At 45.1% G+C, this 14603-nt stretch overlaps 1 protein-coding gene across 1 annotated transcript in view; it reads right to left on the bottom strand.

Annotated features, from left to right (window-relative positions):
* Positions 1-14603, bottom strand: part of ror1 (receptor tyrosine kinase-like orphan receptor 1) — an 89259-nt gene that overhangs the window by 9475 nt on the left and 65181 nt on the right. Inside the window, exons 3-4 of the mRNA XM_036521622.1 lie at positions 12727-13014; positions 11932-11968 (exon numbers count right to left, since the gene is read on the bottom strand). Of these exons, the coding sequence (XP_036377515.1) occupies positions 11932-11968; positions 12727-13014 (325 nt within the window). The remainder of the gene's footprint in view (positions 1-11931; positions 11969-12726; positions 13015-14603) is intronic.

Below are 14603 nucleotides of genomic sequence, written 5' to 3'. Positions count from 1 at the left end.
ACCCAAGTTCCAAAAAAACCAACAACGACCAATGGGGTGCAAGGGGTCAGAATGTGGTAGAAAGTTTAAGAGGGTAAAACCCTTACTGTTGTCTACCCTATGCTAAACAGCAGGATTTTACCAGAACCAAAACCCAATGTACTGTGATTCACTACATATATGACACTCATTAGGGGCAAAATGGAGGAATAGAGTAAATAAAGACATAAAGTGTAAGCAAAATTAATAGAATACTTTAAAACTGGATTTCTGAGGGCTAGTTCCATTAAAAGTGCATAATGTGTATAATGCATGAGCCATCCCCATATGTGCATGGACCGGTGTAATCTGACATATTGATCATGAAAGGCATGGTAATTTCAGGGCGTCATACAAAAACATATATATATATATATATATATATATATATATATATATATATATATATATATATATATATATATTGTTATTTAAAAACAACAGAAATAACCACAGACCAATTAGATCATCACCATACATTAACATTTACCCCTTGAAAAACAAAAAGCCTTCAGTGAATCCGGAGGATAAGTTGCGCTTTGAAGTTGGTCTGCAGCCATTCTGCTTCTGCGTCAGAGCGGAATGTATTTCAGTAACAGACGCTGCGTTTCTGCGGAGAGGAGGGCAAATGACAAGGCAGAGTGCACAGACGTGATCCGCACTGAGGAGCAGCGGCAAATTACAGCTCTCCTCCGTCCAAAACCCCACAATGTCTACGGTCTCCGTTCTGAGGGCAGAAGCTCCCATCGGTAGCTGGAACGCTGGAGTGCAGCGACAAGGACGCCACGGTTCACGAGAACGAGGTGTCTGCGTGTTTCACCCTTATGCTAATTACAAGGTACGCTAAATCAATTTTCTCTTGAAATGTGTACACGCTAAAATAATCAGTGTTCTACCTAAAGGGAGGGGTCCAGAAGTCCAGTACTAAAGACCATGGTACACTGCAGTGGTACACCGCAATGTCCACAAGAGACACACTGTCTGTATGTACGAATAATCAAGAATATAATAACACTGACATTCACACACAAACAAAACACACACACACACACAAAATGCATACACAAGAAGAAGACATCAACACAAGGACATGCACAGCAACATTGTCTCAACCACTCCCACACAAAAACTGCACCCACCTGCAAGCACACATGCACACACACACACACACACACACACACAGACACACACACAAAAATGACTGTAGTGAGTTCTGATGGAACTGAAATACCAGCCCCAGGCTTGCTCCTGGTAAAACAATAAGGATCCGACAGGAAGGAGCAGCATATTTAAACACATGTTCCTCCAGCGTGTGCTGCAGGGAGCCTGCCTGCCTGCTGAACCTTGAGGGACAGACAGCAGTGAACACAGAGAAGATGGATCTCTCTACTTTTCAATCTGTTTTTACCATAAAGGTCAGACACCATGCTGTCTTGTAAACCTTTGCCCAGATGCCGAAGAGTTAAAATGATCAACGTAAGGCACTGTCTTTGACAGTGTATATAATGTGAGCATTCGTGGTTGACATTGCTAAAACAATTTGCTGAAAACCGAAATTATGCATCTCTGGGAAAAACCACTGTGCATCCACATCGAGTACAAAAAGTGATGCGGCCAAGCCATGACTGCGGCCTGTAGACGTTTCAGCCCAGACAGCCAGAGATTCCTACAGCACCTGTCTCCATGGTTGGATGTATGTCCTTGATTATCCTGTTTCCCTCTCAACTCCTCTAACAGTCCCATGGTGGGCAGTCAGTGATGGAACTTTGCCAGACCGACTCACAGGGGAACTAAGGAATTAGCAGCTGAGCTCACCTCCATATCAGAGACACACCCACATGCTGTCACACATACGAGCACACACGGACACTGCTACCGAGCACAATTCCATGGGATGCTACCTGAAATTCCCAAAAAGCCAGAGTCATAAATAGGCACCATTTAAAGCAGAGCTTTCACATCAGGTGAAGATGCTCCATAACCCCATTGATCAGACAGGGATCTCTGTCGCCCCCCACTGGCTGAGCAATAGAAGCCTCTCTCTCTCTCTTTCTCTCTCTCTCCCTCTCTCTCCCTCTCTCTCTGACCTTGGCCCTTGGCATGGGAGGGCTTCTATAAAAACGGCAGCTGTGAGCACTTAGGGCCCAGCCCACGTTAATGGACTGAAGATAAACCTCTGCAGATTTATTGGCCCGTCATTCAGGAGAAATGTGTCTCATATGCTTAGCATTACATTCAAGCAGTGGGGGGTGGGGGGAAATGTGCGTGTGTGTGTTGGGGGGGAGGGGTTTCCACACCCAACACTGTTCTCATGGCACTAGGGCACCGGGGGGATCCACTCCACCACTTGAAAGCTTTTAGGAGATGCCAGAAGGACTGGATGAAGGAAGCGAGGTCAGTGGAGCACATGAAGACAAAAGGGGTACTCTATTCTACTGTCACACTGCTCACCCAGGCATATTCATCAAAGCCAAACCCAGACTTTGTTTCAGAAAGGAGACTGAAACAGTAATGATGACAGAGAGAGATAAATAGTAACACGTCTGGATGAGAATCATAACGTTGGCATGAACTTCTGCTTCAGGTCTTTTTTCTGCTTCTTCTGGTTATGTTGGTTGGCTGCACAGTATTTCATCATAAAGAAAGCAAACAGCACTATATCGCAGTTATTTTTATTGGCATTGCTGAGGTATTACCTTTCTGTTCATTAAAAAAAACTTAAATAACGTTCAAGCTGTCTAAATATTAAATTGTAAACCCCAGAAGAGGCACTATGTCATTGTCATTCTTCTATTAATTTACTTTGATTCCTAAGCATGGTATTTAATAATACAGAACCCTGTAAGTTTTAGGGGTCACAAGTTTGTCCACCATAAACTCTTTGCTGGACTCAGCAGGGAAATTCCCTTGTTTTACAGGCAGTTCTGCACACACCTCACTGAAACTACACACTTGTATGCCTTGCAAAATGCTTCCCACACCTACAACAAAAACTCTGGCTGGAGGGTTGTCCTATGGAGATGTCAATGTTAAGCGCTCATACAGCAGAGAAAATGGATTAAGCTCAACAAAGCTTACAGATAGCCTCTGGGGTCTAATAAAAATCCCCCAATCCCCGATGTGGGGATGTGTTCTATTCTGTTCAAAAACCTCCTCTGTTCGTTCTGACTTCTCAATTCCTGATCAACTATTCACACAGCCATTACTGCAGAATCTGCACTAAAGCAAAGTGCTCAAACTAGATACATACATTTATAACTGAGATTGTTATAGAATGGTTATACAGTAGACTATGTGATGTAGAATTGTGGGAAACTGATAATGTGTGGTAATTGGCTTTGTGTTGATAAGGATGGCAGACAAGCAAAACTGAAAAAAAAACCTTTAAACTGACTTTAAAATAAAATTATGTTGTTCTCCTTCAGACAAGGAAATTTATCTTCCTTGTTCCAGCTGTCAACATTTCACACAAAGATAGACAACTGAACAAACAAGGCATATACAACCTTAGAAGGACTGCTCAAAATTACACAAGACCTTACCGCCATGCCACATTTCTTCCATAGCTCTGAGTCAACACAATGGTGCTGCCCCTCCAGTATACAGCTATCTGTTCATTTCCTGTTTGGAGTTTCCTCTGCCTTCTCAACAGGGTGTCTGCTTCCTATGGAGGGAGATCTTTCCACAGGAAAGCAACCCCAGCTGGTAATGAAACACATGCTGATCTTGAAGAATGGGCAACCATAGCCAAGCTATTCATGTATTCATGTTTAATTTTAAATTCCATCTACATTTTTATAGTTTCTGCATATAGCGAAGCAAAAACAAGTCTGTTTGTCATTACTCTGAACTATTTTGTGTCTCTTTAGTACAACAAGTTCATTTATATCCTCTTGACTCCCACAACAACAAAAAAATTCCAAATCTCATCTGCCCCAAGAAACTGTTGTAGATGGGGCCCCTTTATACTGTATTTTCCAGGTTTCAAAGCTTTCGTAGACATCATGAAGACATTTGAGCTATTAGTGTAAGCACCTCTCTACTGACATTTCCTCCACAATGGGGACAGCAGCAAATGGGCTTCAATCATGCTGGACAATGGGTGCCCAGGGGATCCCTGAGTGCAGTCAGACAGGAGAGAACACTGGGGCTCCTATCAGTGCACAATGATGAAAGGGCCTCCATGTTCCAACTGGAATCTGGACTTCCTGACAGCTGCGTGAGGCTTGAAGAACCCATCCATCTGCTTCGCTCCGGCCCACGTATCAGATCAGATTAGAGAGGTGCAGATGTCGGCCTCTTCCTGTCTCTGTGTTTGAGCTGGGGGGACCCCCAGCGGCGAGAAGGGATTTACATGTGGAGAGCAAACTCCCCCTACAGCCCATCACTCCTCACGTGCGCCACTGCCCTGATGACATCACAACTGGAGGGAGCAGAGAGCGAGCTCGTCCCTAAGGCCGGGCGATCGGGAGCAGAGAAATATGGGCATGAGCACACAGGCCCTGAATGGCAAGCTGAGCTCTTTTGCACTGTCTGGAAAAATCTGTCCCAGCAATCTGACTTAAAAAACAATGAACCTCCAGTGTCAAGCTTTTACAAGTCAGTTGCCATCTGAGGGCAAGACGCTTCTTTATTTTCATCAGGTGACATGCTTCTGCCGGTCTCCATTTCCATAGACGTGGGGCTTGAAACGCGTTGGGAGTATGTAATAAAAGAAGGAACCCGGCTTGATCGTCTGCCATCCGATCCTTAAACGTATACGATGAAAGCCACTTGAAGAGGCTGAACGTGACACATATGGCGGCACGCTCTTTTTGAAACATCTCGGAGCGCTCGCGTGTAACGACATAAAAGAGCAGGGCTACCACGAGTGGTCTGTCAGTGCGAAATGGAGATGATGTGCCAACCCACCCCCGCAGCCTGCCTTGTGATTTATACCTGTTGTTGTAGATCACAATCAAAGCGCACAACTGCTGGTGTTTCTGGAACAAGAGCATGCACGTTTGACATTGCCACCGCTTCCTGGGGAGTGGAGAAAACCTGGAAAAAATGTAATTACGACACACTCCAGGCTAACATCACAGAAGGGGAACACTGCAGCCCTCTGTCAACCATGGAACATCTGTATAAATCATTGCTGTCTTCTATTATCAAGCTGTCTGTGATCAACAGCAGTGGCCTGCAGTGCTCCTGCAGTTTTGATACATCTGAAGACAGGATATTATGCCAAGAGAGTTAACTTATTATCTTTATTAAAGAAAAAAAAGCCTAAAATCATTAGAAATGCCAGAAGCACTACATACCGATTTCAGCGGACACAAGCATACGTTTGTAGGTATTGTGGCATCTGTTTAACAGGAACCTGGAGAATAAAGTTCGTGATCTCCCAATAAAAACAAATTTATGGGCCACAGTCCCCCTCGAGCTAATGGGAATTGGATATAATTTATTCAGAAAAAAAAGAGAAATGAGAGACTTTTAGACCTTTCATTCATATTTACAGTTTTACTTCCAAATGTGTGCCCTTCTGTGCAGTTCACATGGAAAAATGTTTGAGGGTTTGGCAGGCTGTCTTTGTTCATGGAAAAACGTCGGGAGAGGAGAGCACGAGGCACTGAGGCTGGTGGAGTGGAGGGGCATGGGGGAGAGTGAGCTGACCATTTGCTCCGGGACGGCTTTCTCCACAGTGCGAAATGGGTGCTGTGTGGATCAGTCAGGGCTCTTTTAATGAGTGCTGTGTCCCTCCTAGAATGCCAGCAGGGACAAAGCGGGGGTTTCCTTGCAATTCTCTGATCCATTTCGGGTTCTGCTTCCCTTTTAATTTCTGCTGCTCTTGGCTGCACTAGACTCATCCATCCAGTCTGGCCCGTTTCCTGTACTCTCACATATACAGTACTTTGCCTGTACTCTCTTACATATAGATCACCCAGACTTCCTCTCCCCAATGCAGATCAGGGCTGAAATACGATATGAGCTCTCAATAAAGCTGACAACAGGTACTGCGGCTTTGTGGTCTTACTTATTTAGCCTTGGAGCCCACCCACGGATAAACCTCTCATGGCTGGACCCTGTTTGTTAAGCCCTTTGTGTGTCCTGTATTCACACTGGAGTGTACTCTTCCTCTCCCCAAAGATAAAACAAAACCATTAATCTCCTGCATTTAGCCTACACTGGAGCAAGTGTTGCTCCACCACTACACAGAAAAGCATCAGAATAGTGCAGAATCAAAATTACAGAGGGCAGACACTAAGGTGTTCAGAGTATGGGTTCGCAGTTGTCACTTCTGTCACTTCTTTATAAATTACACATATATATGAAAACCAGATGTGGGCTTGTTTGCGTCCTGAGGCTCCCAACCATTAGCCTGCAATTCTCACCTTGCTAGTACTAGCAGACTCATTAGACAGAAGAGTTAACTGGCCTATTGGGGTTTCAATGGCTCGTTGCAAACACTAGGTGACCCAGGTGTTGGCTTCATGAAACTCAGAAGGTACCTCCATGCAGTTCTATGATAGAATTTGTAATCATGTCTGTCAGACTGTTCTGGTTCTCAATCCACACTTACAGAGTGTGTGCTGGGATGTAATTTATTGTGGGTCAGAGACTGTATCAAGACTGAACTTTTACTATAGGCAGCAGACTTATGACATAAAAACTGTTTCCAAGTCTGTGAAAAAAAAAACACCCAGGATTTATTGTAGCTAAGGTTTATAACATCTTGAAGTACATGCTATTTTCAGTCAAGTTACAAGTACTGGCCCTGAACAGAACAGGCATTGAGGTGGAATGAAAAAAAGTGAGGTCAAAGCAAGATAAAAGCTTTTCTTTTCAATTTTGGAGCAAGACAAATGCAGGCTGGTTTAGTGAATTAGCTCGTAGCATCCAAAAAACAGTGGGATCATTCATGAGGGGGAAGCTGCCCTGAGGCTGCCGGTGTGGCAAGGTTACCAGCCTCCAATGGCCCCCTCTGTTTCCCAGCGTTTCTCATGTAAATCCGCACAAGGGGCCAAAAGCAAATGCGCTCCCTGCGGAGTGACCCACACCCACCCCGAACGATGATGGGGAACAGAAATCCTCAAATCTGAGGGGGGGGGACCTTCAATCCTCCAGGCGGGATTAAAGCCACAGGCCAAACCCCTGGTCCCAGCATGGGTAGGTTAGGTAGTGATTTACAGAGGCCGGGAGTAAACAGATTTATCAGGCCCAGGCAAACGTGGGAGGGGCCTCAGCCAGCAGGGGATGTGAACTACCCAGGTCCCCACAGCTGCTGATCTGGATTCCACAGTTACCTGACGCTGGGGTCCCCCAAGTCCAGACAGGCTCCCCCGATCTGAACAATCCGGGCCTGTCTGGAATATGGGGGCGACCCGCCTTGTTCCCAAACTGGGAAAGCAGTTAGCGGAGGAGCCGAGTGCACTAAGGAGGCTCATGTTTCACACAACGCCCCAGCCACTGACCGGTCTGTGTCAAAGGGCCTCCCCCCAGTGGATAATATGAAGGGTTGAGTCCTGAATCAATCAACACATGGTTAAACAAACCCGTAACAAGGCACTGAATGAGCTTTTCTGAGCTTTATGAATATAAATGGCATCAGGCACACTGGACCAAATGTGTCAGCAGGGGGTGTTTGAGGGTAAATAGGGGAAGCATTCTGCAAAGCCTCCCTAGTTTCTTCTCATTTGCTCTGAAAAAATAACATGTATGTGCAATATCACATACAGGTGCAATACTGTAAAACAAGAAACTCTTGCTCAAAAGTCATTTTCATTTCTTTTTTTCCTCAAATGGTCTGTCTCAATAAGCACGCTGCATTGATACCACTCTAATAAGACACCATACAAATATACCAATTCAGAGCACTTTTATCTTTGTCACTGACCTGTTTAACAGCACAATGGTTTTGTTGTGAATACAGACTGAATGAGATCAGTCTCCACTTACAAGACTGTACCATCACTTCATAAGCACTGATATATATGCCATTTCAATGTATCAACTATCAAACAATAACTATGAGTGTTATTTCATACTAATCCAGGTATCTATCAGCAATGTCTGATTTGCCTTTAATAATAGGTATTGGTATTCCACTTTAGAGGTGAAATGTAGCTGCATAGCTGGGTAAGCATATGCATACTTGCTAAGTTTCTGTGCTGGACTTTGATGGTGGATTGCTAACAGGTCCCCTCAATACTTCCAGTTCAATACTTTTTCATCCGCCCCTTTCAGAAAGACAATAGAAGCATTAATTTCAACCCCAGGCCCAATCTGGCATAACTTTATTTATACTCGAACGACACAAAAGCTTATGAGCTTCATGCTGTAGATTCTGTCCTGTTTGCCATGTGAATGGAGCCCATATGATACAGTGACGTTGGCCAACCGCAAATCCAACCCTCATCCTGATTCAGGGTGCAGAAAGGAGAGGGAAAATCACTAACATCCTTCTGACTGCTTTTTTTCATTGAAGCAAACTGCAGAAAACAGTGCAGCATTTTACATGAAAAAGATACAACTTCCCAGTTTTATACAAAGATCTTACCCGTTTATATCATATGGATATGACTGGTAAGGAAAAATTATGGATTCAATTTCACGCATTATTAATTTTGCTCCAATGTGACATGAAAGAAATTCATTTTCTGTGGCTTGTAATTGTATGACATGTCGGAAACTCAGAAGCTGAATTAATCCTTACAGCTGCCAGGGCTGTTTTGCAAATCAACAGCATTCCTCTCGGAGTAAAACGTAATGTGCCAGACCACAAATGTTAGGTGAATATGGCTGCCCAAAACCGGATTAAAGAGCCCACAGCCTCCATATTAATGGTACTATCCCCCTCAGTTACTTCTGCCTTCTTCAGGAGGGTGACTGCAGCTGAAAGAGCTAATTTTGGAAGGGGAGCCATTTTTCCCCCCGAATGTTTGTTCTGGCCAGTGAAAACATTTCTCGCAAGGGGAAGGAACAACGGCACAGGTCTGAGGAGGAGAGAACTGCGAGATGAGGCACTCCGTCAGAGAGGGTGACTGACATCTCCCTGCAACAACGGGAGCCATTATTCCGCTCAAACGCGGATCGTTCCTCATCCTCCGGACTCTCTGTTACCGCGTTTCCAGGCAGTCTCCATAAAGCACCGAGGACGAAGAGAAAGCAAATTGCATTTATTAAAGCCTGTGGATGTGTGGCTTTAACACAGATAAAGGTGATCCAGCACCTCTGGATCATCAGAAAGGCAGCAGAGACACAGGAAGTACTCCAGCACTTCACCTTCACCTAACTGTCCTCCTTCCACACAGCTAAGGAAAGGCCAGGCAAACCAGATGCTATCATGCTGTCTCATTACAAATACAATGTATTGTTCACTGTCTAATGTTTGGGAGTTTTTTTACAACTAATTTTAAATGTTGGCATTGGCTTTACTACATACCAACTTTTAATCATCATATTTCAAGAACCACCAAGCACCATATTTAACCAATGCTAAAAAAACATGCATATGGATTTATGAAAAGGTACACTGTGGTACTGTTCATATAGTTTCTGCCCAATACAACTCTTCAATTTGTTAAAATCATAAAATAATCCAGAGAGTTCAAACAGGTAGGCAGAGATTCTTTAGAACACTCAGCTAGTATTTCTCTCTCCTTCTCTCTCTCTCTCTCTCTCTCTCTCGCCCTCTCTCTGTGAATGTACGCCCTGTTCTTGTGCGTGTGGGCACGAAGCCAGCAGTAGTGGGTCGTCTTTGATACACTCAGAGCCTGTACCCTAGACTGCCCCCCCCTTATGTTGGATCCAGCTGTGGAGAGGAGGCTGTGTGAAAGTAGCCCACAGTGTACGCATGGACACCGGGCACTGGGTCTGTCGCTGGCCTGTGCCTCAGACTGACCCAGGCAACATATTCATTACTGTCAGACCCTGAAGCACGCTGGGGAATTGACGTGCCAGGTGGCGGCTCACACAGCACTTGCAGTGGGGGGGGGGGGGGTGATCATGCGTGATTGACATTTTGACAGCAAAAAAAAAGGCCCCGATCAGGTGATCCTGTCTGATTGACGTGCATCGGCAGAGCAGGCCTCTTTGTAATCTAGAGATGATGACATTAATGATGACCAACAGTGAAAATGAAGTCATGGTCCAGTCAAAGAGACCCCTGTCCTCCTTAATGAAACCATGTAATGACCGTATTTAGCTGAAATGAGGTGCACTGTTGTCTGATTGTGGGTTAAGTACAGAGGCGGGTTTTGTAGACTTTAATCAATATTAACATGGGCTGGCAGGCGGACAAAAAAATAAGGCTTTCAGTATCTCAGAAGAAAACCTTTTCAGGAAAAAAACACACGTCACTCTTCTTGTTATCTACCAAAAGGCTACAATGATGAAAAGCCAAACACTACACAGCAATACGATAAGCTTGTGTTTGCCAGGACTCAAGTACAAGACAGAAAACAGGAGTCCCGCTATTTCTGTGGGGTTCCGTGATCTCAACAAACAACCGCATTTATGAGGATTTCATAAAAACATAAACGAGTGAACAAAGGCAAACAAATAAACAAACAAAACATTTTTAGACCAAGCGATCAGCTAAACCACTGTTGTATACTGCCTTGGGGCTCTGAAGACATGAAGCAGCTCTGCCCTCAGGGCCACAGAGAAGATGGCCGTGGAGTTTACAGAGTGTCTGGTCCTCCAGTGGTGCCAGGCTTACTGATCTTCTGCGTTCTGTGTTGCTCTGGAAAATGGCACAGCGCCTTGACTACATCATTCCCGAAAAATGTGCGACTGCTGCGCACCAGGCCTGGCCCCCTGAGCGCGCGGGTAACCTACAAACTCTCGAAACTGCCAAAAACATCACCACGGCTTCACTTACTGCATATACCCGCTAAATAAAGACCGTGAGGGCAGAACCTCTTACGGGGAAAGCTACTTAAAAACGCGCCGCAGGGTCGCAGGAGCGCCAGCGGTTACGGAACCCCCCTCTTCTCCAGCTCAGCTGGCACCGAGAGCTTTGAGCAAATGGAACTAATGGTGGCTCTTAAGGCAAGTGAAAAAGCATGGGGGAGTTTTGCGTCGGAATGCTAAAATGTGCTCATCTCCAGCCCCGTTCCCTCCTCTCACAGCAGAGCATGCTGGGAGCGCCTGGAGTACAGCAGGGGGACGATTCCGTCCCATCTCCAGCTGCCAGGGCAGCAGACGCATGATTTAGGACCATCAGCTGGCCGCTTCTGCTCTTCCTGTCCCACCCGGGACCGAGGTATAAAGCGGACAGATGTAAGTGCTCAGTGCGCAGACCATTCTTCCCTTTTAATCTTACGCTGAACTGGCCGTGCACCGTAACTAACCCCATTGAGGAACATCCCTTTCAGTTCACACTTGTTGAAGGGATCCTGACAACTGTTTTTCAAACTGAGTCTCTCTCTCTCTCTCTCTCTCTCTGTGCAAGATATCCATTTTAAGGACTCAAAGGCTTCAGTCAATATTCAAAGATCCAATGATTCTAACCCATAGGTGAGTAGGAAAAAAATATAATTAATGAGCTCACTCAGCACTGGAAGGTGATCCTGGATACAGGGCATAAGAGAATGCAATTAGGCTGTTGAAATGTTTGAAATGAGACGTGCACGACCACAGTCAGAAAATGCGAGACGTGAACACGACAGCGGTGAAAAGGAGCTATTTAACAGCACAATGTGAAACATTAGGATCGCTCTTTAATGCATGTCCCCCCTTCTACAGCATTACGCTGCCTGTCGAGTGAACCACCGGCAGACAGACAATAGAAGCCACTGCCTTTGGCTGACTTATGATAAGGCTATTAACTCATCGTTTTCTTTGGCAGCGGTTTTCTCTCTCTCTTCTGTGCCTTTGTGTTTTTAATGGTGGTGCTTAGGCATGGATAAAGGAGAACTGACTTACGGAGAGGGCCTTCCTGCCATGGGGGTGGGGAGCGGATCTGGAAGAGAAAACTAGGATTTATAATGGGGAACAATTGCTCGCAGACCAACTTGCACATGTTTTCAGAACATACCACAGACAGGTTAAAAGACAACTCTACTTAGCTCACTTTCTCTGTGTGGAGGGTTAGCTTTGATCTGTGTGCCCCCAGTTAATCATATGTATTTAGGACTATTTTTGTCTGACATTCTCTAACACATGAAATGACTTAATTGTATTGCTGACCTTAAGTCTGTCAAAATGGCCCACTGACATGTGTCCTGCTCTGTGAGCCCCTGATTTGACAATAACTACATTGTTCTTCTAGGGGTGAGGTCACTGCAGTCATGATTCTGGTCCCACAAAGGGACTGCAGTTCTTTATTTTAAGGGCATTTAGAAGCCATTCCATTTCCTCTATCTTCCACTCAATGGGCTAAAAGACTAATTTCTCTGTCATTCATGTTTTCTGCAATTCAAAACATACCCAAGCTTCCCAAAAGTAGCAGACTTATGGCAGAAAGGTTTAGTTACAGGACTTGTAATGTAACATTTTAGATTAAAATCCCATGTGGACCATAGCTGTTGTACCCTTAAGAAAGGCACTCACCCCAAACTCATTCAGTAAATGTTAGCTGTGTAAAATGGGTCATATTCAAAAACTGCAAACTTCATAATTTGCCCAGAAAGGGAGCTCTGTAAGGTAAAGGAATAATCACATTTGAAATGATCTAATACGTGCATCCATCCTGGTTAAGGTGGGCACAGCGGGACTCACCGAACTTGACGAAGAGCACCCCGGTGGTGGACACGGTGCCGAAGCTGTTGGTGGCCACACACTGGAAGTAGCCCGTGTCGGTGGTGTCCAGGTTGCGTATGCGTAGGCGGGAGCCATAGGTGGTGGGCCGGTAGGATATGCGGCGCGGCTCCTGGACCACGGGCGCGTCATTCTTCAGCCAGCGGATAGTGGGGGCGGGGTTCCCCGACACGCGGCAGTGAAGCTCGGCCGTCTGGCCCAGCGAGGTGGTGATGTTGTTCATCGGGGCCTCCAGCTTCAGGAAGTGGTCTGAGATGGAGACAGAGTCACACGTGTCAATGTCAGAGCGGTCTTTAGGACAGCAGTGGTTCAGGTGCTAGTCATGCACCGTGAGGGTTATGGGCTTGACTCCCAGAAAGAGCTATGCCGCTGTAACCATGACTACATTGCAAACTCTTTGTTACAACTGCTCCACTCAAAAACATATAAATGTACTGCTGAATGTCTGTATATCATAGCATTAACAAGACCATCAGTTAAGCTTTGGACAATATAAGGTAATAATCCAATTTTACGATATCATTAAAATGTCTACAGTTTTACTGCTGATGTATGATCTGACCATCTTGATAAAGAAATTCAATCAAGGGCACAGGAAGAATTGCGACTTGTAACACGCCAGCAACATTTGGATTTAATTGTATATATATTAAATTGAAGGTTGTCCTGAACAAAATCCTGAACTCAAAATTTACCATTACTGCCAATGCTAACATAGAGGATTTCTCATTTAGATTGGGACAACATCCAGAGGGGTTTGGAGGGGAATAAAGCCTGCTATGAGATATCCATGTGCAGTCCATAACCATTTCTCAAGACCATGTTTAACTGACTCCCTTATATTCATGTGGGAATTCTCCTGCTTTTTCATAATGTGAAATTTTAAGACTTTATAGCAATAAACACATCCACAAAAAGAATGCCCTGAAAGGACAAATGATCATTTCAAAATGTTTTGCTTTAGTTCTACTCCTTTCCAACACACTGGTGTGGTCTGCTCTGACTTTGGGTTTAATTACCCCAGCCCACATCAAACAAAACTCCACCTCTCTTACCGTTCAGCTGCACTCTCTCCTAAAACTTAGACAAGGACACAGACACTTCCCTTGTGACACAGTGGTCTTTCCTTATGTATATGTACAGATGTGTGTGTGTGTTGGAGAGAGACAGAGAGAGAGAGAGAAGGAGGGAGGCAGGGAAAATGAAAAGTCTTTGACTGTTGGTTAAGAATCCTTATTGGTAAATATATTTTGAGGTTCCCACTGTGGTAACAAATAATTATTTTCATGAACACCACATCTTTGCTAGAGGGGTTTAAAAACACTTAAGTCACGTATTTAAAAAAAAACCTCGGAAATTTCACCCCCAAAAAACCTGTCTTGCCAGACATGTTCCCGGTTTTGAGGGCTTGCCAAAACACACATAACATCTCCACAGTTGCAGAACTGCTGGAAGAGCAAACAGGGTTTGCGGTGTCTCCAGGAGACTGGAGCCGGGCAGAAACCGGGACTCATTTCCATCCATGGGAACTGACACAGCGCCATCAGCCTCACATGATGGAAAGCAACCCTTGTGCATTCTTCTCCTATTGGTCACTGCCGCAGGGGGTGTTGAGGGCAGCATCGTGCTGATGTGTGTACCTGTGGGGGTCACCTGGTCCCCCAGAGTTCTGTGAGGCTATCTGGTGGGTCATGTGATCCAGCCTGGGCCTTCCGGCCAGTGTTTCCTGTGCTCTGCACAGTGTTGGCATCAAGGTCGCCCACTCCCACGAGAGACTGTGGGAACTAAAAACTGTGAAGTTTCTTTCTGCAGGAGAAACCTTCTCTTCCATAATTCTG

This window comes from Megalops cyprinoides, chromosome 2 (assembly GCF_013368585.1).
Source record: "Megalops cyprinoides isolate fMegCyp1 chromosome 2, fMegCyp1.pri, whole genome shotgun sequence".
NCBI lineage: Eukaryota > Metazoa > Chordata > Actinopteri > Elopiformes > Megalopidae > Megalops > Megalops cyprinoides.
The sequence above is the reverse complement of the archived record's forward strand: the minus strand, read 5'-3'. Positions and strand labels throughout refer to the sequence as shown.